The 23,892-nt window shown below is 41.0% G+C and overlaps 1 protein-coding gene across 5 annotated transcripts in view; it reads right to left on the reverse strand.

Moving 5' to 3' along the window:
- tcf7 (transcription factor 7) overlaps positions 1-23,892 on the reverse strand; it is a 66,817-nt gene that overhangs the window by 16,288 nt on the left and 26,637 nt on the right. For all 5 annotated transcript variants that reach the window (XM_080041428.1, XM_080041427.1, XM_080041425.1 and 2 more), the window contains exons 4-5: positions 8,664-8,790; positions 1,445-1,532 (exon numbers count right to left, since the gene is read on the reverse strand). In XM_080041428.1, coding sequence (XP_079897554.1) covers positions 1,445-1,532; positions 8,664-8,790 — 215 coding nt within the window. The remainder of the gene's footprint in view (positions 1-1,444; positions 1,533-8,663; positions 8,791-23,892) is intronic.

Here is a 23,892-nt window from a genome sequence, read left to right on the forward strand (position 1 = left end):
TAAGCCTCCCTCTCCAAATCTCCATGACATTTGATGTAAGCCTTTAACTGTTCCTGCAGGGGATTTGGTCGCAGGCACAGATACTGTAGGTTGCAATAAATGGATTTGCGCTGATCCATAAATCAATGCGAGTCTGACATTATAACTTCACAATCAACCAGCATGACATCGCCAGCTCACAATCGACTCACAATTGAGGGGAAAACTCTAAATGGAACGAATAAATGTGGAACAGATGTGGACCGCTGCAGAAGTCCCGCACCGCACTGAGGAGTTCTACCGCCGTAAAGCAAACACAATGTGTGGGATTAATGCCAACAAAAAGCCAATCTCTTTATACTTTATTTCTATTCATTTTTTTAAACGTTGGTGGTTTATTTAAGTGCAGAATACACCTGAACCTGCCAACATATCCCAGAATTTACCACAATTTGAGGAAGATGGCGAAAAAGCATATTTAGCAAATCAAGGACGTTGCATGACTTGAGCACCACTTACTGCCCTCTTCTCTTTCACTGATGATTTCATGGCAACATCTAGTTTTAAACCACATTGAGTCTCTTTATTGATCATTTCATTTTGAGTGCATAAAACCAGGCACTCAGTACGTGACTGTGACTACATAGATAAAGACTATTAGCGTCTGTGACAATGTTAGAAATAGCTTTTTTACTCAACACTATTTTGGAGTCATTTTACAGTTGTGGACATTCCTTTGGTTTTTACCAGTGGCCACAGGTTCAAGTAGGAGTCTTTAACACACACAGTTTCAAAATGAGATGGTTTCCATGCCAACGGGGGCCTTAGGATAGCTACTCTGACAACAGGTGACAAAGTGATGTATGTTACACTGACCTAGGGCACAGTGGCTCTATGTTTTGCAGTGAGATGATAATGATGATTAGTAGTTGTTTGGGAAGGTCTTTAGGTAGGAGTTGTGTAGATAAGTATGATACCTTTGTTGTCTAGGGGGAAATGAATGGTTCAGGGTTATATGAGAGCTGGGTTAATGGCACAAAGTCACCGGAGTTTGGGCCATACTAGTACAAGCAAGTTTGTAGAATTATTTTCATTATATGTTAAAGTTATGATTACTTTTTATTGATGAATCCACTAATTGTCTATAAGATGACAGAAAAAGACTGAAGAATTGCTTTTTTTGTCAGATTTTTGTTGATCACTCAGTTATTAAAATAGATGCATTCTCCAGAATGTCTGACTCCACCTTTAATTCTCTTCTTATAAAGTCATTGTTTAGTCAGTTACTCATCATTTGACTGACGGCCCTGGTGGATTCCTTTAATGTTAGGGGAAAGATCATTAGTAAGAACAAGGTCATCACAAGTACACAAAAGGACTGAGTGAGTCACAGCTCGTAAAGATATGTGTGTGTGTGTGTGTGTGTGTGTGTGTGTGTGTGTGTGTGTTAGAGAGAGCCACTCACCAGCCCATGGAGGGAGTGATCTGTCCGACGCCGCCTGGAGGGAGGGAGTAGTACCCTGAGAGGTCCTGGGACTGGTGCCTGTGGATGCCTGGAGGATGCACACACAAACACACGTTAACATTGTATCCACATGTCTCTTTTATGTTTCGACATACTTCTCAAGTACAAACGCACTTATAATAGATGCTGCCATTTATCTGTCCTTTTTTCTGTAAAACACTCACACTCACACACACACACACACACACACACCGGGTGAGGTCAGCGGACCTTGGCCCTGGCCCCAGGTCTGACGGGCTATTAGCACTATTAGTAGTCTGGGAACCTTTTATTAAACCCAAAGATGGCCCTTAACACAGGTCACACACTCCTGTTCCCATCCTGTGACAGTGTGTCTGAGAGTGGGCGTCTGTTAAGTGTGAGATGATGCTGTGTATGTGTGTGTGTCTGTGTTTGTGTGTGAGGGGGGCCCTCCACTGGGAGCTGATGTCGCCACTTGGTTTAACTGGTTTATTCTGCCCAAGTTACAAACAGTGGTTAAAGTTCCCACAATTTCAACACATACACATAGAGATATGTGTAGTCACACACCCCAAAAATGCAAACAGACAAACCATCTCTCATATTTCATCTCTACTTTTAACAAAAAAATGTTTGCCAACAAAAGAAACACAGACAGATTGTTACTGTGCCCCCACTCGGTAAATATCCCGTCTCTCTCGGCCTCTTGTCTTCTTGCCCTTCAAAGGAAGTCATTTGTCAACAGGCAGCACCTAGCACTTAGCGTTGCTCGGCTGCTAACCTGTGTTTGCAGCAGGAGGAATGCTCCAGATGACTGTAATTTGGCCGCGGCTCCGGGCCTGTTCAAGGACCCCGAGCCACTATAAATCTGGACGACAGGAATGTGACTGAGTCAGTCGACCTGTCTCACCACTCCCGATCCTCCCTCCCGCCTCTTCCTCCGCCTGTCCCACCACACCTTTCCTCCCCTTCTTCTCTCCTCACTCATCCTTTCTTTCGGCCCTCTGCCCTTCCCACTGTCCAGACCCTCTTGCTCTCCTATCTTCTCATTTAATTTGTCCATTCTGCCATTTATACACTTCCCTTTATTTGTTTCATACTATGTCCCTCCTCTCCTATTCACCTCACCTATCACCGTGTAATACATGTAAAAAAATCCTGTCACCAAAACAATTTTCTCATGAGTCACATATTTATCTTTCCTTTATTGCATTTATTTACTATTTTAAAAATGGAAAAGTAAACTTAAATCCTATGTAAAAACTACAAAGAATTATTATGATGCAGCATGCTGATTGAGCAAAATAATTAATATTAGGAAAGTTACTGCTAGTTCATAAATCGAATTGTGTTTAAAAAAAGACAGTAATGGTAATGGTCTGCCGACCATAAGTTACTTAACATTTTAAAAGTCTTAATCAGTTCACCACAAGCATGTTGATCATCATCAGACAACAGTAACCAGTGGAGGCTGTCTGCGTGGGCGCTCTTTATACATATGTTACTTTATAGATGTGAAAAATGCCTTTAAAAAGAAAGGAGAAGGGACTTTTGGCTCTCTGATGCATGCTGCAGCATCTTCACATCACAGGTCTGCATGTGTCACGGCTTCATAATGGAGGAGGTTCCTAAGCACTAAACTGAGACACATAAACAAGGTTCATTATTATATTGTAAACACAGGGTTTACCCTCAGGCTGTGTTCCCACTGACAACAGCACTGCCTTGCAAAACACGGACTCCTCCTTTATTACCATGAGAACACTGTGTCATGCACAGAACAAAACACAGGGAGTTTTGGTTAGAATTATAATTGTTTAAATCTTGGCTTATATATTGTGTATTTAGAGTTGTGATAAGGGAAGAGCTATTTCTCTGTCCCAAAGACAACATTATGTGACCCACAGCTGGGTCACTTCTGTGGCTTGGATGGACTGGATACACCTTGAAAAGATGAACAACTTTACTAAAAAATATTTAGTCTATGTTCATGTATGTGTAAGCTAGCATTGACTCCCAAGATGCATTTCAGCAAGAAACAATCAAAACTACAGAGCTTGAAGTTATTTAACGTTAAAGTATAAGTTATGGTTCAACTTCTAAGTTATTCAGCATTTATTGTTTTTTTGTTCTCAAGGCAATGACAAGATTTTTTTAAAATTGTTTTAAAAAACAAACAAATCCGAGATCATCTTTTCATAAATACCATGTTAGTAGTTTTGCCAGAGTTCTAACATCAGTCAGAATGTGCCTTCAGGCTAGAATGGATTTTTTTATGTCTATGTTAATATTACACCAGATAAAAAAATGAACTGATAAATTTCTTCTGATTATACTTAAACTGCCTCACCATTAAAACGATTTATAATAGATATAAACTGTTAAGAACACTGATAAATAAACATGATTAATGATTGAAATATGTTAATCCTTCTTTTGGCATTGAGATGGTAAAATTAACATCCTTTTATCCCCATATTCCCTGAAATCACTGTATGGCTAACATCAAAAGAAAAGCAAAATGTATGCACACGTTTTGTTTTGACCATTTCATCTGTAACACTTGGATGTGGTGGAAACATGACACTGGTTTCTGTAAGTCACGTTTTTTTTTTGACACTATCAGCCCTGTTTGTTGTTGGGAAACCTGAAGGGGGAAATTAGCAGCAGTAATGGGGCAGTTTTCTTTGGAATGCCCCTTTTAAAGCAGCCTTCTAATGACAACTACAGCAACTATCTCACGCTCTCCATGTCAGCGGCACGGGAAACACTTAAAAGGGAAATCGTTTGAGTCAGAGCGGCTCTGCGTGAGTTCGGTATCAGAATGTGTGCGCGTTGAATCGAGAGCTGAAAATAGTATTCCTGCACTGATAATGTGCTGTGGTGGTTCTAACCACTGAGAGTGCAAGTGCTGCAGCATCTGAGCCTTTAAATGACTTGACAACCGGCCCGTGTGGTGTACATAAAAGAGCCCCAAAGACCAGAAGAAACTCGGTAATGTTTTGTTACAGTAAGGGCGGTAATGAGTGCTGACAAAGTTTACCCATAGAACAAGAAGAGTTACTTTTGGAAAGACCAAACATCAAAACGTTACAGTAATAGTATAAATCCGTTTTTGAAAAGTGTCTAAGTACAGGTTATACAATCCATGTCTTATATGACTCTTGTAATGTTTGTCTTATGATTCACCACATTTCATTTCCTATACATTAGTTTCCCTTTTTCTCATGTTGCTTTTAAGCACAGTGACTCACACTCTCGCCGTCAATCACAAAATGTAAAGAAGTAAAAGCTAACATTAGCTCATATAGCCATTCAGGACATAACTTAACTTAATCTCCAAGTTCACTCATTTTGAATTTGTATTCATAGTGAGTTTTTGTGCTGATTTATCTGTTAGTAAAACAACTAATGAAGAAAATGAAGCATGTAAGGTTGACGAGGAGTAAAAAGTGGATTTGTAGGGGACTATTTTAACAGGTGGATGCATACACTTTTGTACTTAAAGCAGCAGTATGGAGAATGTGGGTTTGACCCAAAATAGACTAGTGTGTTTGTGTGTGTGTTTTGTACAAATATGCTTTGAAAAAGATGTTTAGCTCTTTGGCACAGAAAAATAAGTTAGTAATGAATCAATGATGTATTCACTTATTATTTAAGTAATAGGCTACTTAAAATATAAACTGGTTGCTGAAGCATGCTCTTTGTAACTTCACACTCTTTCCGCAGCTCACGTACAGTAATACCTGAAGACCAGATGAGACTAAACAGTAAGTGTTAATCTTGCACACAGTTTGACAGCAAGCAGACATGTTTCATTTATTCTTTTTTGTGTCTGTATTTGATGCTCTATTGTCTGAGCAAGTTTTCTGAAAGCAAAAAAAAAAAAAAAAAAAATGTAAATCTTCATCCCACTTCTGTCCTGCTCTGTTGTCAGATGTAAGAGTTATATCTTTGCTGTGATCCCACTAGTGTGCCGACATGAGAAAACAAAAACAAAGAGTATTTATGGACAGATTGTTAACACACTCTATGGTTACCACGGAAACTAGTATCCTTGCATCATCACTGTTGCACGTCTCCATGTTTCAGTATTGTGTGGATGGGGTGCTTAGGTGTGACAGTATGTAACTAAAATGTCATGTACATTTACGGATGGGATTAAGACATTTTTTCATTTCATTTAAAAAATTTCTCACTGGGCTGGATTATATCTTGACTAAACTTAACCAGCAAATGTTGAGCTAAAATGACTGACATAGCCTACAAATATTGCTTTGGAGCCTTTTATGATAAGGGGAGAGCAAATTAAGGGGTTGATGAAGGCAAAATGTTACCAACAGTCCTCCAATAAGTTTTCTTTATGTAGCAGTGAAACAGACAGTAGGTTTCTTTAAATAAACTCAGCTCTGCGTGTACTCTTCATTAATTAAAAAATAGACTGAACACACTGGTTAGAAAATCTGTTTACTAATTGAAATCTCAAAGTGCAAGGACAGGGCTGCAGATGATAGCAGGCACCTGAATATGATTGGCTGAATGAAGGTTACGGAAAAGAGTTTTCATTAGAAAGACCGAAAAGAAACATGTTAACAAAAGGTCCTTAGATACTGCACCTGCGCTCATTTTATCACAGGATAATGGGTAGCCTAAAAAAAAGCAAGATTTATTTTATAACCTTAGCTGAGGCGCTCTAACCACTACACCACGAGCGCCCCCAAGTGTTTGGCCTTTGCCTGTTTCTCAGACTTTGACCCTGCTGGCCACCGTATCCTCTCTCCAACCTAGGAATAATTCAACTAAAGCAGCATCTAAATTCTAAACCAATGATTCCCAACCCAAAGGGGCTGACTTTTAATTTTTCTTATTTATTTGCAGATCATTTCCAACCCAAAAGTAAAAGCAGATATAGTTATATCAAAGAAAATCACTCAAATGCTTGTTTTTCATGTTTTTGTCTTCCTACTCCTACTGCAGAGACCTAGTACTCAAGAAATGATATTCCATGCAAAAAGCCTAATGCCTCACTTCAGCTCTCTATACTTCAGCTTTAGTCCTCTGAATGTTCTGTCAACAGGTATTACAACTATATTGATTGAGTAGAAAGGTGCGTTGAAAAATGACATCACTGATGAGGTAACCCCTACCCGCGAGGAGCTGACAAATGAGGAAAGGGGGTTATGTGTGTGTGCGTGTGGCTGCCTAGTGCCTACTGTATGATGTTCCTGAGTGGAGTCAGAATTCAGGTAAGCTGGTGTGAGAAAGGTTACGTGCAACAGCCAGGTGTTTGCTGTGTGTGTGTGTGTGTGTATGTGTGTGTGCGTGCGCACACGTAAGGGGTTCGAAGCAGGTGGCTCAGTCTGTCATTAAGGGCTGAGTCACGGTGCTAGCATCGCACACGCACACACACACACACACACACACACACACACACACACACACACACACACACACACACACACACACACACACACACACACACACATACACACTCAAAGAGTCTAGACCAGACAAGGAGAGCGTTTTTGTAGGATAAAGGGGATTTCCAGACGGAGCAGCCAAATGATTGCTTGAGGTCAGGACTACAGTATCTCATCACAGCCAAGAAAATACATTTTCTGGTTGGACTGAGGTTCCTGATTTTACCTTTTACTTGCTTAGCCACTATGCACATCCTTCCACTAAGCTATTCAGATTTTAGTTTACATGCTTCAGCAGTTCATGAGGGAAACCCAAAGAATTTCACCTCACCATTATCAGGGACCGATTTCATGCTCATCAACTGTATTTATTTGTGAGTATTGTGCAGTAATGATTCATGATGTTAGTTTGGATCCTCATTAGCAGCAGAGCACAGTTAGTGCTAATCAACAGACAATCGAGCCTTCTGTTTTTATACCATACGACGTTCTTCTTCCTTCTCAAAACCTGGTGCCTACATTGCCCACAATGCAACTGGACAGCCAAGGTCTTCTAAGTTCACTTCTTTCTACACACCCCAGATTTGTTTTAATTTTCAGACTTCTTCAGAATCAAACAATCCATCAGATCTTTTAAAGCTCCCTCTGGAAACCTTTTCATATATTTAATGGTATTCCCCAACATCTTAAAACCTTGATATAATGTATGTATAGTCTTCTGGGTACCATGAGTGCACTGAGCAAACTCAATGGAATCCTGCCCCTTAGGTAATGTGCGAGATGGACAGCAAGACGCTCTGAGGGAAGGATGACCATTACTGCCACCCTGTTTGCCTAGGCGGAAAGGCGAAAATGCTCCAGTATCTAAATGTATGGGTGTGTTTGTTTGTGACTCTCAAACAGTGTACCAATTTTGTATACAGCTCTTGCTAAGGAGAACCTTGTGTGTGCTGCATAGATGGCTTTTTGCGATTGTCACTCTAATTGTTTCCATCTTTGTGTGAGTGTGAGTGAGTGAGTAAGTGTGTGTGTGTGTGTGTGTGTGTGTGTGTGTGTGTGGCTGGCGGTCCCTTCAGAGGAGCAGGCCACTTCAGAGCAGCCATGGAACCGCCAAAGGCTGACAGAGCCGGTGCTGCCACTTCACACACAGTATGCGTGCCTGAGTATATGTGTGTGTGTGTGTGTGTGTTTCTTTGTATCCCTGTGTGAGGAGAGCGGAGGGAGGTGAAGTTTACGTACATGAATGTACTTTGTGTGTGTGTGTGAATTTTGTATATTGGGAAAAGTGAGAAAATATAATACAGTTGTTGTTGTAAACAATTTAGTGTTTCTTTCCGGCAAAATGAGACATGAGACACTCCCGTTTAACTGTGTGTGTGTGTGTGTGTGTGTGTGTGTGTGTGTGTGTGTGTGTGCTGCATTTGTGTCGATGTGACGAATGGATGTGTCGACAGCACAAACGGATCGCAGTGTGTATGTGGATGAGGGTTTCAGCAACAATTTGGCAGCTGTCTGGAGTATGTCTGTGTTTACTTGTGTATGTGTGTGTGTGTGTGTGTGTGTGTGTGTGTGTGTGTGTGTGTGTGTGTGTGTGTGTGTGTGTGTCTGCAAGAGAGCTATTAAGTGTGTGTAATTCAGTACTTTGACAAGAATTCAACAGCGGTAATGGCCTTGGTCTGTGCGTTCTGGTGTTTCTCCATGTCCACATCTACAGTACTTGTGTGTGTAAAATATCTTCTGTCCTGTGTGTGTGTGTGTGTGTGTGTGTGTGTTCTCACCTGTCTTCTGGCTCATGTCTGTGGGCAGGTGTGGGGGACTGGGGCTGAAGTGCTCGTTGCTGTAGGGCAGGAGGGACGTGAGCGGGTGCATCCCGTGGGACTGCTGCACCACCGACACTTTGTTTGACTGTTGGGACAAGAGAGGGCCACACAATATTAAAACAGATAATTATGTTTTTTTTTTTAAAGATTTTCTTTTGGGAATTTTTCACGTTAATAGACAGATTAACGTGAAAAGAGGACATGCAGAGAACTGACCACGGGTCGGATTCGAACCCTGGTCTGCTGCGAGAGCCTCTAGGGGGACGCTCTAACCACTGCACCAGGAGCGCCTCGATAAGAATCATTTTGATACAGAATGAGTCACATTTATTTTTTCACTGACTGAATTGCCGAAAGAGAGTTTTGCCCCAGGTGAGTCATAAACAAAATCAGGCCATTTTCAAACAACTCAGTTCAACCATATTACATGAAGCTGTTATTTTAAGACCACACTAAAAAATGTAGCAGCAGCTTTCTCGGCACCACACTTACTTAAATTTAATTTATTTTCATTTTTTTTTTACATCCAGTCATAACTATCATTTAATGCAGTGAGTGAAACTGCAACTGCAGCGAAAAAACCTTCAGAAGGACCTGTTCTCGTATCTTAGCAATGACAGTGTTGAAGGAAATGTTATAAGGGACAAAAATAATCAATACAATTATGAAAATAAGACCTATGTTGAGATAATCCAGGAAGCATGACTGATTCATTTGTAAAGATACTATTTGGGATGCGTGACTCTTAAGGGATCACACATTCAAAAATGGAAAACGTAATTATAATACTACTAATAATTTTTTTCATCATATCACGATTGTTTTCTTTCTTTCAGTTGCTTAAAGAGGATCCACATCCAACATACTGTACATCCAACCAGGCACAACCATCTTAATTGAATCACTGGGGTTTCAAGATGCAAGATTACACGGACACGCAAAATATCCCAATGTATTTCCTCTGAATATTTTCTGGATTGCTCCACACTGATTTGAATTTGCACGCTGATACAGAAATCCAAGGTTTTTGAACATGGTTTGGAACAAACAGATGGGCTGTACTTCACTCCCATTGGTTTTCAGTGGAGCGCGGAGGAGGAGGAGGAGGACCATTTGATCGATAAGCCTTTGATGATCTAGTGAGGCTGCGTGCGAGCTTGTTTTGCTTTCATGTTTCTGTTTACAAATGGCTCTCAATAACTTACGTGAAATGCAGTTATCGCTAATGCTCACAGCATGCTGGCTGACATACGATATGTCACAGCGGTTTGCAATGTTGGAGGCAGCTAACCAGGCTGCCTTGGACAGAGTTACACTGCATATGTTTGAACCAGGGTGTGTGTGTGTGTGTGTGTTTGTGGGGGGGGGGGGGGGGGGGGTGTAATTGTTCGTGTGGGAGGCAAGTATGAATAAGTGTGTGTGTGTGTCTGAGCTGTTCTAAGTGTTTGAAACCTTGGCAAAGATGCTGATTTTCATATGTATGAATATTTCTGATAAAACTTTTTAAAGTTTTTTTGTATGCTGAGAAGGACAAGCCTGTGTGTGTAGGTACATTTGCATATGTGTGTGTGTCTGAAGAGTGCGTGAAGAGTGTAACATCAGCACTACAGAGGGGCAGATCTGGTGCTACTTGCTGGACCTCCTGCTGAGTTACAAAGTGAATACCTTATCACTTAAAGTCAGAGCTTCCACACGCTACAGACCGCATTAACACACACACACTCACGCACACGCACACTCACACTCACACACACACACACACACACACGCTCATACACTAACGGACCCTCATGTGTATGCTACCTGTTTGGCTGTGGGGCCAAGATCAAACTGCTTAACCGATTTTAATGTTGAGACACATGAAAACAAAACGCGCTGCCTTTGTACCGGAGAGCCGAAGGCTGGGAGGGCAGTTTGAGGGGGGGGGGGGGGGGGTGGGGGAGGGGCTGTAGAAAGGAGCAGGGGGGAGGAGGGAGGGGGTTTAGATAAGGTGGACTCACTGCATTCAAAAGAAACTTGAAGAAGCAGTCGGGTGACGGAGGAGGAGCCTTACATGTTAAAGACTTTGCACAGATTTTGCCCCTTGGTCACCTCACAGGATGAGGAATCAAAATCTTCCCAAGGCCCATAGCAGACACAGGTTGTCAAGGTAACACTTTATAGAACACTATTCTAAGGGTATAAGGTGTGTGTTCATGTTCAATCTGAGATATACTTCATGGCATTAGGCTGGGTTCAAGAGAACACCCTTGAACAATACACCCAGGGTTTTTTTAATTAGACTGTGCAGCCATAAAATGCTGCCTTTCATATGAAAACTTCATTGTAAATGTGATTAATGTTAAGAAGTCTTATTTTTTTTTTATCTCATGTAAATATGAGTAATTTTAGAAGTTCTCACTTTGCCTGTATTTTTGATCGTCCCTTATCACCCCACACACTTGTTATCATGAAACAGCGTGATCGATTTTACTTTTGATTTATTGGTCATCACTGAATGCCTTAAAATGACCAACACACCAAACTGTCACTTTTCAATCAGCTCCTGATATAAGACAAAAGGTTGTTTATCCATTTTCTGCTAACATACAGTCACATACAGTAGCATTGTCCCGGGACAAAAGGAAATGATGCAATTTGACATTATTTTGCAGTAGCAATGACATTTTGCAGGGAAAATCCCAAAACTTGGTATTTAGAAGTAGCAGCAGCGAGCGCCGTCAGAATGCATGTTTACAGAGGTTTCGTGACATTAAAGTATGACTGAGCCTCGAGAGAAATAAACAAAACCACATGTTAAAGCAAAGAATGTTTACGACTGCCAAAAGACTAAACAAGAGTCAACAAATATCGAAATGAGTTTCCTGCATGTCACATAAAAAGACCAATTGTGCACCGACTGGGAAACCGATGTACCTGTAAAAAACATATTCAAAGAGACATCCACAACACCAATACATCTCAAAACGTACACAGGTGTGAATTATTGCACATTCATCACACATTCATCTGCACACACACGTTTTGCTTTTAGACGTATTCTGCTGCACATATGGATGCAACTCATACACACACATTTACACATCTGTGCAGGGCCGCTAAGAACCTTCAAAAGTAGCTGTGGCTGCGTTTCACGTGCTGAGGTCGGTGTAGCCATTTTGCTGTAACATTATAGCCGCAAAATCGTCCATTTATGTTTCCTCTCTTCCTCGGGGTAATTAGCCGGCCTTGAAGTGGCTTTAGCTGCGCCTTCCTTTTTTTACACACACTCAGGGAGGCTGACTGAGAGCACTCATTTAACCCATAATTATCAACCCCTCCGTATTTAAAAAAGATCCCCCAGCCCACCTCCCCTCCGCTCCCCACCACACACATACACTCACACAACTTACACATAATTACCTTAGCCGAGACAGACGAGTGTGTACAAGCATGCGTGGGACACACACAGACACACACACACTCGCAGAAAGATTGAATAACCCTTACAGCATCTTTGAAGCGGAAACACGCCGCTGTGTTTTTGGTTAAAAAAAAGTTTTACACATACAGTATGTTCAGGTGTGCACACATGCACGCGAACACACACACACACGCACACACACACACACACACACACACACACACACACACACACACACACACACAAGGAATGAGTTCAGACCCCTTTAATTAACAGGAGTGGAGTTATCAACCCTTGCACAATGTGTTACTATGGCAGTCTGAATGGTGTAATCAGATGTTCAGACAGGGATCTGCTTTCTAGGGTTTTTCTGAGTTCCTGAAATGAACAATTTGACAGTCATGTCCATTTTCTTCAGTGACTGGCCAGGTGTGCCCACCTGTAAATGGGCACAGTGCCCAGCAAACTGCTGAAGCCATTTTTCTATACAATCCCTCATATTTGGTGATTTTTATTACTTTGTTGTGATGAGTACGAGTCCTTAAAATCTTATCACAATATACTAGTTTTATTAAGGTTTTGTCCACTAATAAAATGTTTTTATTGTGAGTTGGGCCCATGTTGTTTGGATCATTCATGCGCACAAGGATGCAAGAAATGCCCACACAGACAGACGATATGATACCCGTCCTGCTGCTGCCCCTTTCACACTTCACTGCCAACCGACAGCTGTCCACCGTTAACTTCAAAGGAAATCTGAAGTAAAGAAGAAAACGGTGTGCTAGAAAATAAATGTAGACAATATGCATTTGCAAATGCTTGATGAGGACGAAAATATATTCAACGCTACAGCCAGGCCTCAGTAGATGGTAAAGTTTTTTAAAAGGTATAAACAAGGTACCCTAGTAAGACAATGTCTTTGAAGGTAAAGAAACAGTAGTAAGTGCATAATATCAGTAGCTGTTCATTCATACACCAACTACATTTAGAAGGGGCATATTAAAAGTACACTGTGTATCAATGTACATACATTAATCATGTAAGCTGCCATACACATGAAGAAAGCCACTGCTGAATAATAAATCTCCTGTTTGTTGATTACATCAAAGATGTAATTACTTCAAAGACGCGATTACTTTAAAAATTCCAATTAGATATCAACACCTCTTTATGTGCGTCAGGAAAGCGTAAATGTATCCCAGAGTCTCTCTGTAGTCTAATTTCACTTGAAAGGCCTTTGATTTATCAGCATATTGTTGCTGCCTTTTATCTTCACTCTATTTGAACAGAAATCTGCTGCTGAATACAAGAGTTAATGGGATCTCAGACATCACTTGTTTGTAATGACGGCCCTCCACCTTGACCCTGAAGCACACACACACACACACACACACACACACACACACACACACACACACACACACACACACACACACACACACACACACACACACACACACACACACACACACACAACCACAACATGCGGCGAACACAAACGTACATGTGCATTTCATATACACATGCGTGCAAAGAAACGCAGTTGTACACACACACACCTTTATTTAGAGGACCTAACGCTGATAAAACACCTCTAATTTATTCTTTAGTTTTCAGATGACACAGTAAGTGAATCCGTCTCCTTTTATATTTGAAGCGGAAATTAAAGCGTCCTCTCTTTTGTTCCCAGCCCTCCGGAGAGCTTTTGAGTCTAATGTCTTTAATCTCAAATATCACGGAGATGGCACATTCAAAAACACTCATTCACTCTCTTTCTTTCAGTCATCCTTGCCCTGGTGTGGCAGAAATAAAATTAAGAAGAGAGACAGACGCGGGAAATGAATGGTGGATTCACCTTGCTTTGTGCAATCCTTTCAACAGGCTGCAATCAAACTGCTTTGCAGGAAAGAGCTTTTTCTCACAAAGAGATCTGAGCACGATGGCCTCATGTTTTGTCATCAAATGAATCCTGATTGCACTCAATAAAGCGCCGGTCAAACACAAATGAAAACAACCATTTCTAAATAACGTTTTAGTTGTGTGATTACAACATTTGTGTCATTTGAGAAATAAGGAACTGGTGGCTTTTAGGAATACTTGGTTGTGGCACAACTAAGAAAATATCTAAGTGTTATCTTTTGTGTATAACTAAGACCATTTTAGAGGGAGAAATGATCTTTGTTTTGTTTTTATCTTTGCGCCCCCCTTCATAATGTGGATCTTTTTAGAATTTGTTATAATAAAACAGGATTTCACCCTTCTGATTCTTTTCCACAGAATTACGTCAAATGAAAGTGAAATAAGATTCTGACTAAATAAATTATCCTTTTGTTTTTTACTTACAGTATTAATTCCTATCAGATCTCTAATAAACATCTGTTATGTTTGTTTGCAGCCCTGTTGAACAGCTAACCCAAACCTTGCTGACCCGACAGTACGACCCAGCGTACAGGTGGATGGGACAAGGTCACATAAGCTTAAAGTAAATCTAAATAGTAAATATGTAGCAAACAGATTTTTGGAAAACTGTTGCTGTGTCCAAAGCTCTCGTTCTCTCCACAAACGCAGGACGTAGATTTGCCAAGCTTTTTAAAGAACAAATTGTGTTCCATCAATGATTATTTCACACAATGCAAGTATTTTTTTCCCCCTCCGTCAAAAGTAATGCATGTCAAATGGTAAGTTGGAAGTGGAAATTTGTTCTTGCTGCTCTTCCTTGTCCTTTAGAAATATTAAAAAAAATACAATGCTCTAAATCCAAAATCGTGGGGTCAGCCTCAATGTTGAATAAACCCATACACACAGAAAAAACTGTTCAACACATGGGCATTGGGGTTTGTGGGTGAAGAGGAGGGGGAAAGAAGTTTAGTCTTAAAGCGCGGTAAAATTCCCCGCACCTGCTCGCAAAGAGAAAGTGCAGAAGAGAGGGTGAGACAAACAAAGATGAGATGCACAGAAAGAGATAAACCCAGCAGTGGGTAAATGTGAGGTGGCAAACTCCTTACAGAGAAGATAGACTGCTATTAGATTCACGTGATTTTTTCGACTCCCAAGAGGAACATGAATGTATTATGACATCTGTGGGAAATACCTAAAGCTACGTGACATTAGACCAATTTTGAAACTGTCCTATATGACTAAGAAAAACATTGATATGATTAATATGATTCTGAAAGGAAAAGGTTAGTGTTCGTTTGTTTTTTCATGAGATACAAAAAATATAGAGTTTCCATAATCTGTAAACATCTGAAATATGTAATTAAACTATTTAGTAAGTCATTCAGTTATTCCTTGAACTTGGTATGAACCACATTTCATAAAAAAATAAAAAGATTTGTATACTGTATTTCCTGGTTTAATTGAGAATACATTGAAATGGAGCAGGGCTCATACTGTAACAAGTCTAACATCAAACTTGAGTACATACATTCATATTCAAGTAATTTCCATTTAGTTGGAAAAGAATTGCTGCCTGGATATTTTTTTTGTCTTTTTTTTAATATTGATAAACTTACAAAACATTTATATAAAATGCATCTGCAAACTGTTCACTGCCAAGACCAAATGTTCATACGTGATGGTTATGTTTGTGCAACTAGAGTAGTAACTAGAAGGCACTTGATTAAAGTCTGGAGAACCCATTATTTTATTAACTCAATCAAGTACACACACTGTACACCCTGGTTTCTGGTGTAACAGTCCTGTGCTTTGTAGATTTGTTCTTACCATTTACCCCAGTACCACACGGCTGACCTTCTCTGTCCATCATGACCCCCCACAGCCCGTCCCAACCCAGCCCTGTCCCGAGTAGTGCGTACGTCTCCAATCTGGAAACCATTGCCTTCTCCAGAGTCAGGAGCCCAAAATGAGAGCCTCTTAGTTGGAGGTTTGGGCAACATCAAAGCCAAGGCAACCATAACAACGCGGCTATGTTTAAAAAAGGGCCAAACACCCCCCTCCCCTACCAACAAGGTTGCCCACTCCCCAATTACGCACGCACGCACGCACACACACACACACACACACACACACACACACACACACACACACAAATACTCATATGCATGCATGCATGAATGCAAGTATGGGAGGACACGCCCCGTGGTGCACATGTAAATACACAAAACATGCACACACACAATCGTCCACTTCTGCCACACACCACTGGAACATCTGGGCTGTGGCCATGATGAATCAGTAACCGCTGTTAGTAACTAACAGACAGAAACACTGTGTGTGTGTGTGTGTGTGTGTGTGTGTGTGTGTGTGTGTGTGTGTGTGTGTGTGTATGTGTGGGTGTGTGTGTGTGTGTGTGTGTGTGTGTGTGTGTGTGTGTGTGTGTGTGTGTGTGTGTGTGTGTGTGTGTGTGTGTGTGTGTGTGTGTGTGTGTGCTTTCACATATAACTATACATACTTCACCCAAATATAGCGATCACAGACAACAGTGATTACAGTTTTTATTCAGCATTATTGTTTTTTCCAGTGGGGCCTGAAAGTTGATCCCAGATGTAAAGATCTGCGATTAGTTTTGAAAAGGAAAACTGTATTTGTTTGGATGAAGATTGGAACAATGCAAACCAATTTCAGGGACATTTATATGATAGATGGATTATAAGCCGATTCTATTATCTGGGGTCATTTTTATATTACGGTGACATAATCTACAGAATATGTACGAAAACTGTTCCAACAAAGTACACATTTTACAAACGTTATGTTTGGTGTCTGCTCAAAGTCCTCAAAGAAGTAAACTACTACCAAACTACTGTTGCTGCTGATAGAGAGACAGTTTTTACTACTACTCATAATCATGTTTACACAGCAAAAGCCCATTGTATATATTCATAATATTACTTTTGGCAGTAGTGGTAGTCAAGCAAGACTTGCAGTAGTAATACGTGTTAGCAACCTTTAACCTTTCATTGTATTTATTCAGTTTTCACCTGTAATAATAGCTGTGCAACTTTTCTGGCTCACAATAAAGGCAATCCTGTAATTGTAATACTTTTAAAGAAACCTTTGTAAAAGCCTTTAGTTCCCCGGCTTTCCTCTTGTTTTCTATGCACATGTATAATGCATGTGGTAACACTAAACTTCAATTGTTCCATTCCCCAACACTGCTGGTGCCAATAATGACTGGAAAGATAAACAGAGTTGAAGCAGTAGCAGCAGAAGATGTAGAAAGTGATGGTGGTGGTAGTTGGGACACAGGCGGCGGCAGTATTGACTTGAGAGGAAGAAAGGGAGATTTACATTTTGAGTACACGCAAAAAATCAAATCCAACCAGCAACCAGTCAGTGCACTGGCAATCAGAGATGAGTTATTGACCCTTTAAATGGGTGGACCGAGACAGACAAGTAGGCAACTTTCTCCTCTAGACTGCGGTGACGACGGCTTCGCTCTGCCAAAAAATACTGACCTCTAATGATTGGTGCTAAACAGAGCTAATTAATGGTGTACTTGTTTATCTCCCATCAGAAAGATCCACAATTAACAGCTTGTTTGTGTCATTGGAGCAATCAGTGTCTACAAAAAACATATCGCCACGGTGGAAACGGGAGGAAATGAGGCGACCACGGAGGGACATAAATCCTCTTTGAGAAACACTTCCTCCCAGGTTTGGTTTACTCAAACAATAGATACTACCACTGCTTCAGGCCGCATTCATTTTTGTCTGTGGGAGCCCCGTTAGCAGAAGCTATAAAGAAAAACAAATCTAGCCGTTTGATAACTGCATTGTCAAAAAATGCACAGGGGGATTGCCATGGAGGGTGAAAAGGTGCCATATATTCTCAGACGAGCCGGCTGGGATTGTGTTTCCAGTGCTGAATGTCAAACTTCCACAACTGTGTTTAGCTGACCTGATTTATCTGGTGGCTTAGGGATGAAAAATTACCCAATCATGAGGGACCTTTTGGTGGATCTCCTCCCACCTACTGAACTCTATGAGGGACGGAAACGCCAGGGCCTGAGGGCGTTTTTATTTTTTTTAAGATCCCCAGATTGATTGCAATCCCGTCCGCAGGTTGTGCGGTCATGTCCTCTGTAGAGACAACTGAACACGTCTATCGCTCAGTCATTGTGAAACCTTTCCTGTGCGGCTGCCGAAGACAGCTTTCACTCACCAGATCAGCCTAAATACCAAACCATGTGCCCAAATGGGAAATGCCACCGCACATTAAGAAAACCCCTGCAGTGACGCGTTTCCTGTGTGCCAGTATCTATTTATTTCTCAAATGTGGCCACCAAAATACCACAATTAAACAATCGCATAGGCCACGTTTTAAATGCAAAGTATTTGGTTAAGGCTTCCTTTGGTAAAAAAAAAAATCTACATAGCACAGGACTGTTACATCAGAGAACAAAGTGTACAGGGGGTGTTTGGTAAAACAAACAAAACACTTGGTTGAGCATTGAAACGAACAGCTAGGTAAAGTTGAACCTGGAAGTTTATGGATTCATCAACAAATTGATCGACGAAAAAGGCCTTTACTTTAACATACATACAGAATCTGCACGTAGTTATAACTTTGTACGTGTCCATGGATTTTTTCCCCTTACATCACTTTAACCATGCATACGCGCATGCGACTCATGTACGTTGTGTGTCTGTAGTTTGTATCAGTGTGTCGGACAAGGCGTTATAACGTGGTTGACCCTACACATGTGCCAACTGTCTTTTGAGTCAAAGTTTTTGGGGAAGCAGACAATCAGCTTACATGCTTTGTGCCCTGTGGGCCACCGGTTCACTTCGTGCGCACAGTGCTTTCTGTCTGATCTGCCGCTTTGATGTTTGTATCAAAATAATCTCATCCCCGGGCGTTTGTGTGTTATGGGCGCATTGAAGGCCATGCAAAAGAGATACCTGGGGGGGCAGAGTGTGCTGAATGGCCTTAACATCCCTGAACCAAAAAGGGAATATTGTTTGGATACACCCGTTTACAAAATTTGCATACACATGTAAGGTGCTATGAGATATGGGCTTCTTGAAAAACGAAATTTAAAAAAAAATGTTGACAACCACAGAACCAACCAAAAAATAAACCAACTAAAACATTGGCTCAAACTGTGAGTAACTGTTTTCTCAGAGTTGCATCACTTCATAAGAAACACAAAAATAGAGACTGGTCATTTGGTCCGTCCAATGAAAATAAACCTTGAAAGACCTGACATTAAGGCAGGTCAAAGGGTCGGTGAATTTCCACGCTGGTTTGAAGGATACTTGAAACTTTATTCAGCGTGTTGACCTTTCACTCTGTGTGTCTTACAGCTGTGGTGAGAAAGTACAACAAAGCCACTGTCCACTCCTTACCAACACTAACACTTATTATACTGACTGTGAAAACCATCTCATTACATTATCCTGCTTCACTTGTGTCGATGACACGGCTGAGGCGGCTCTTCTCTACTGACAACTTTTATGTTTGAGTTAAAATAATTTGACTTCAACTGCAATTGACGGATTACTTTCCTTGTCGATTAAGGAATGTATCCATCAGAAAGCCAAACAACTAGTTAAAAATAGCAATCCCTTATATATAGAGGGATACATTTCAATTGACCGAAACACAGAGTTCTTCAGTTTACTATCAAATACCACTAAGAAAGACATTCAATCTTAATAAGGGAAGCTGGTCTTCAACAAGAAATTAATAATTTGTTCTGTTGTTAAACAAATCTACCAATAGTTTCAGCTCTACTTAACATTTTTGGACGACGTGTTATTTATTTGACTGACTACATTTTAGGAGGAAAAAGAGGTCAAAATAACAGCAACGTCAGAACCAAATGCAGCCATAAAACACACTAAACCAACAGACATACACTGTCTGGGTCATCAGATGACATCACTGACAAAACCCAAGCCCCAAGGCTACTGTCCAATCAACTCGATCCTTTCATCATCTTGCACAGAGATCAAGCAGTCCAACTTAGGACCATTTAAAGAACCATCCTTCAACCAAGATTAAGGTCATTCTAAGAAAGCGTTATTTATCATCAGTGATGACCAGTGTCCACACAGAGCTCTGACACAAAACACTTAACACGTCTTCTCTGAAGTCTTGATGAAGTCACTAGTGGCCCAAAGGGGCGACCTTTGTCCTTTCCAAACTTTAAACTGACTGAATTCACGACAACCGCAGTGTTTTTCTGGCTTTAATTCTGATTTTAAATTTCATTCTGAGTGCTTGACCTGTGTTTCACCTTCGTTTTCATCCTTCTTTTATTCAATCTCCACAAAACTGAATTTTACAGTGCGCTGTAGCAGCACTTCAGGGGCAAGGAAATTCTTAACCCTAAAAAAAAAGTCATAGTTAACAAAAAGGATAAAAATTGTGTTTTGCTGAAATCCTTGAAATGTTTTAGAAATGCATGGACTCAGCAGAACAGAGAACAGCATCTAGCTGGGTCTTTTAATCTGTAAATTTGATTCACTATTATATTTCTGAATCAAATGCCCCTGATGTCCAACTATCAAGGCTGAATACAAGGCATGTGTTGCTTTTGGGGAAAGTACTTTTATTGCTAATAAAGCACATTTAAGCATTCAAGGTGACTAAAGGAAGGGTTAACTAGTAAAAAGTGGATGTAGAGACGAAAAGAAACCACAAAGAAAGAGAAGAAGTTGAACCGGGGGACATGGATGAAGGATGACGATGTATGGATGGAGGTAGGAAAAGGTTTCAAATAGACGAAAGGTTAAAGTGATGGATAGATGGATAGAAGTTTAGAGGGATGGGTGAATGCTGCTCTCTCTCTCTCCCTGTCCTTTTGATGTGCTAATTTATTCTGTCTGTTTAATTCCTTTTACCCCAAGCGGCTGTAGCGATTCCTCTGGATGTGCAGGGTGCCTCACCACAGTACCTTTCTTCCTCCCTACCTCTATCTCTGTGTCGGCCCACCCGCTGGGCTGGTCCCCTCTCTGCACTGAGGAAACAGAGCAGGCATGCCGTAACCATGGCAAACATATCCCCTCCAACCCCCCCCCCCCCCCTTGTTCAACCGCAGGCCGCAAAAAGTCCCACCTCTTGATCTAAGAACTGTTGCTCCACTTGTTCCATTTGGATGGACAGAACACAAACAATGCAAAGTAGTCGTTAAGGGGGTCAGTTCATCCATTGATGACGTTATTGAACCTACAGATACATTTGCTTTTATGTGACAAGGTATTCATTTGTAAATAGAAGTGAAAAAATAAGACTTGTTTTGTGTGAACGGGCCCTTGTAAAACTACCACCCTAAAAGTCTACTACAGTGCTGGAACAACTACATATTGGTAACCAATATTTTTTTGGTTTAGGAGAGTAAAAACAATTAATGAAATCACCTTGAGCTTGAGACAACTTTTCACCAGCATTGCCATGCATTTTTCACTGTTTTGTGATGGTTTGAAGACCAAACCATTAACAGTTGGATCATGAAAACAGTCTGAGTGAGATCTCAAAAGGTGAATTAAAGTGTGAACCTAAAAACCATAAAATTTGAGGACAATCTAACCCTAACTGACTGGACCAAAGAGGCTAAATGCTATGATGAACCTGGATGTTACTGAATATATTCAGCCAAAATAAACCGATTTCACAGTTACACTCAAAAGAATTTTGAAGGACACACTCATCAATGCTTCTGTGAGTGTGTGTATAGTTCCTGTGCTTGAAAGGCTAAAAGGACTCCGTTCACCAGAACGTTTCAGCCAGAGAAAATCAGATGGACTTGAATACTACTGTACTCTGGAGTTTTGGTCCAAACACCTGGAAAAGCAGCTTTCATTTTCCTCTTGACTTTCATTTATGCTTCTAAGTGCTTGTTACCACAAGTGGTTTGGGGGCTATGATGCTTTTCTGTAAGATGGATCATGCCTGCAGCTGCACCGGTGTCCTTGAGCAAGACACAAAAGCCTTGAAGTAAAAAGAAAAATGTCTTTCTTAAGTCTTATAAAAGGCAAATTCTTATGCATTCGATTTAAGTTAACCAGGACTCCAGGACAGGCTGCAACTATGAACTACTGTTGGAGGGCTGGAACATTGAAAAGGAACATTTTATTGTGATTTAATACAATTTGTGAATAAGCAGATCAAATTTTTCTTAAATGAGTCAAACTTATCGGTAATTTCAATCTCAAAAGTACATTGGCTTTTGACTTGTGCTCACAAATTTGATGACATAATACGTTCCCTATTCTATCATCCCGGCCCTTCCCTGGTGTGTTTTCTATCAAAACAAAGTGGAAATGCCGTAAACATATTTCAATCTTTTCAATTCAATAACGGGAAGCTTTCTGTGTATCGAATCCAAGCCATGGTGGTAAAACATATTCCTCTTTTTCTTCTGCAACGCTGAGAGATGCACTTCATGTGTTTGGCAAACAGCCTCACTGTAGTCTGACTGGGTTGAATTATAGATAGGAGACGCGAGCCACCCCGCAGCTTGTTTGTTTGTTCCAAACTTTGAGTAAACAGAGGGAATGAATGAGGAACGAGAGATGAAATGGGACACAGAGTAGAGCAGAGGGAGATGGAAGGGAGGTTGAATAAAAAAGAGAAGAAGAAAGAGGCAGAAAGAGAGAGAGAAAGGGAGAGCCCGACTGCATGGGAGACTGAAAGACAAAAATGCATAAAAAGATGAAAATGGGATGGAGAGACAGCAAGAGATAAGGAGTAGAAGAAAATCTACAAGTTTGTTAGGAACATTGTTTACACTGGGAGTTTGAGAGGAAACATTTTTACTTTACAAAGACGAGGCATCAAAACTTAAATGAAAGTTAAAAGGACGGTCCTTGTCCTTAGCTGCCTGCAGCATGCACTGTTTGATGGAATTTGTGAATGATATTAGCTAAAACTATTTCCCAATGTGATTTCAATAAGATTTTTAACGTGATAACGTAATATTTTGGGAAGGTTTTGAGTCTGATGCCGAGTTCAGCCTTTGGTGTCCATCATGTGTTTGCCGGGAGAACACACGCATATACGAGACAAAACAGAGAAAGATAAAAGAGAAAACGGCGAGAAACAAAGAGAGAAGTGGGCGCCGCGGTGATACACAAGCACTGCCATCGCCATCATGGTGGCAGAAAAACAGCCCTGTTAAGGAGTCGCCGACCATACCCGCAGCCATAATTGTTTGTTACCGAAGGCTGCCTTACATCACTAACCACTCGGTCCCTGCACTGCACTACACCTCCATGGCGGTTCTACTGAATCCAAACTGGGGGAACCCTCCTCTGCCCATCCAGATCACATTACACAGGGCTCGGGGCTCTGATGTGGCTTCAGATACAGAGCGTACAAAACCCTCGGCCCACAACCACACAGGCCGGCTCAGCACAAGGCCCCATCCTGCGGTCTCTTCCTCGCTATGAAAGAATATTTTTGAATGCCTGGTACATTCCCCATCTATATCTCCCCACCCCCCACATGCTGCTCTCATTTAGATGGGGTTTTTCTGTGGGGATGGCGCGATGTATGCCAGTGATTGTGACAAGTTGTTCTGCCGGACACACCGCGTTTCATCGGGTTTCTGGTCTGTTCTGGTAAGAGTTTGGAAGAACTGAGAGTAACTAAATCAATGTCAGAGATTGTTTCTTGGAGGCAGGTATACATTTATTGGTACAGACCGACAGCCCTTTTCCCCCCGTGAAAAGCCATGTAGAATTTTCAAAATGTATATTTCCTGTTTTGTAGTGCGTGGAGCTTGTGATGAACTAGTGTGGGCAGCTGCAGTACATTGTGTTGGTACCTGTATTGTGCAATTTTCACTGCAAACATTTTGTCTTATCAAAACAG

This window comes from Ammodytes marinus (genome assembly GCF_949987685.1).
Source record: "Ammodytes marinus genome assembly, chromosome: 14".
Taxonomy (NCBI): Eukaryota; Metazoa; Chordata; class Actinopteri; order Uranoscopiformes; family Ammodytidae; genus Ammodytes; species Ammodytes marinus.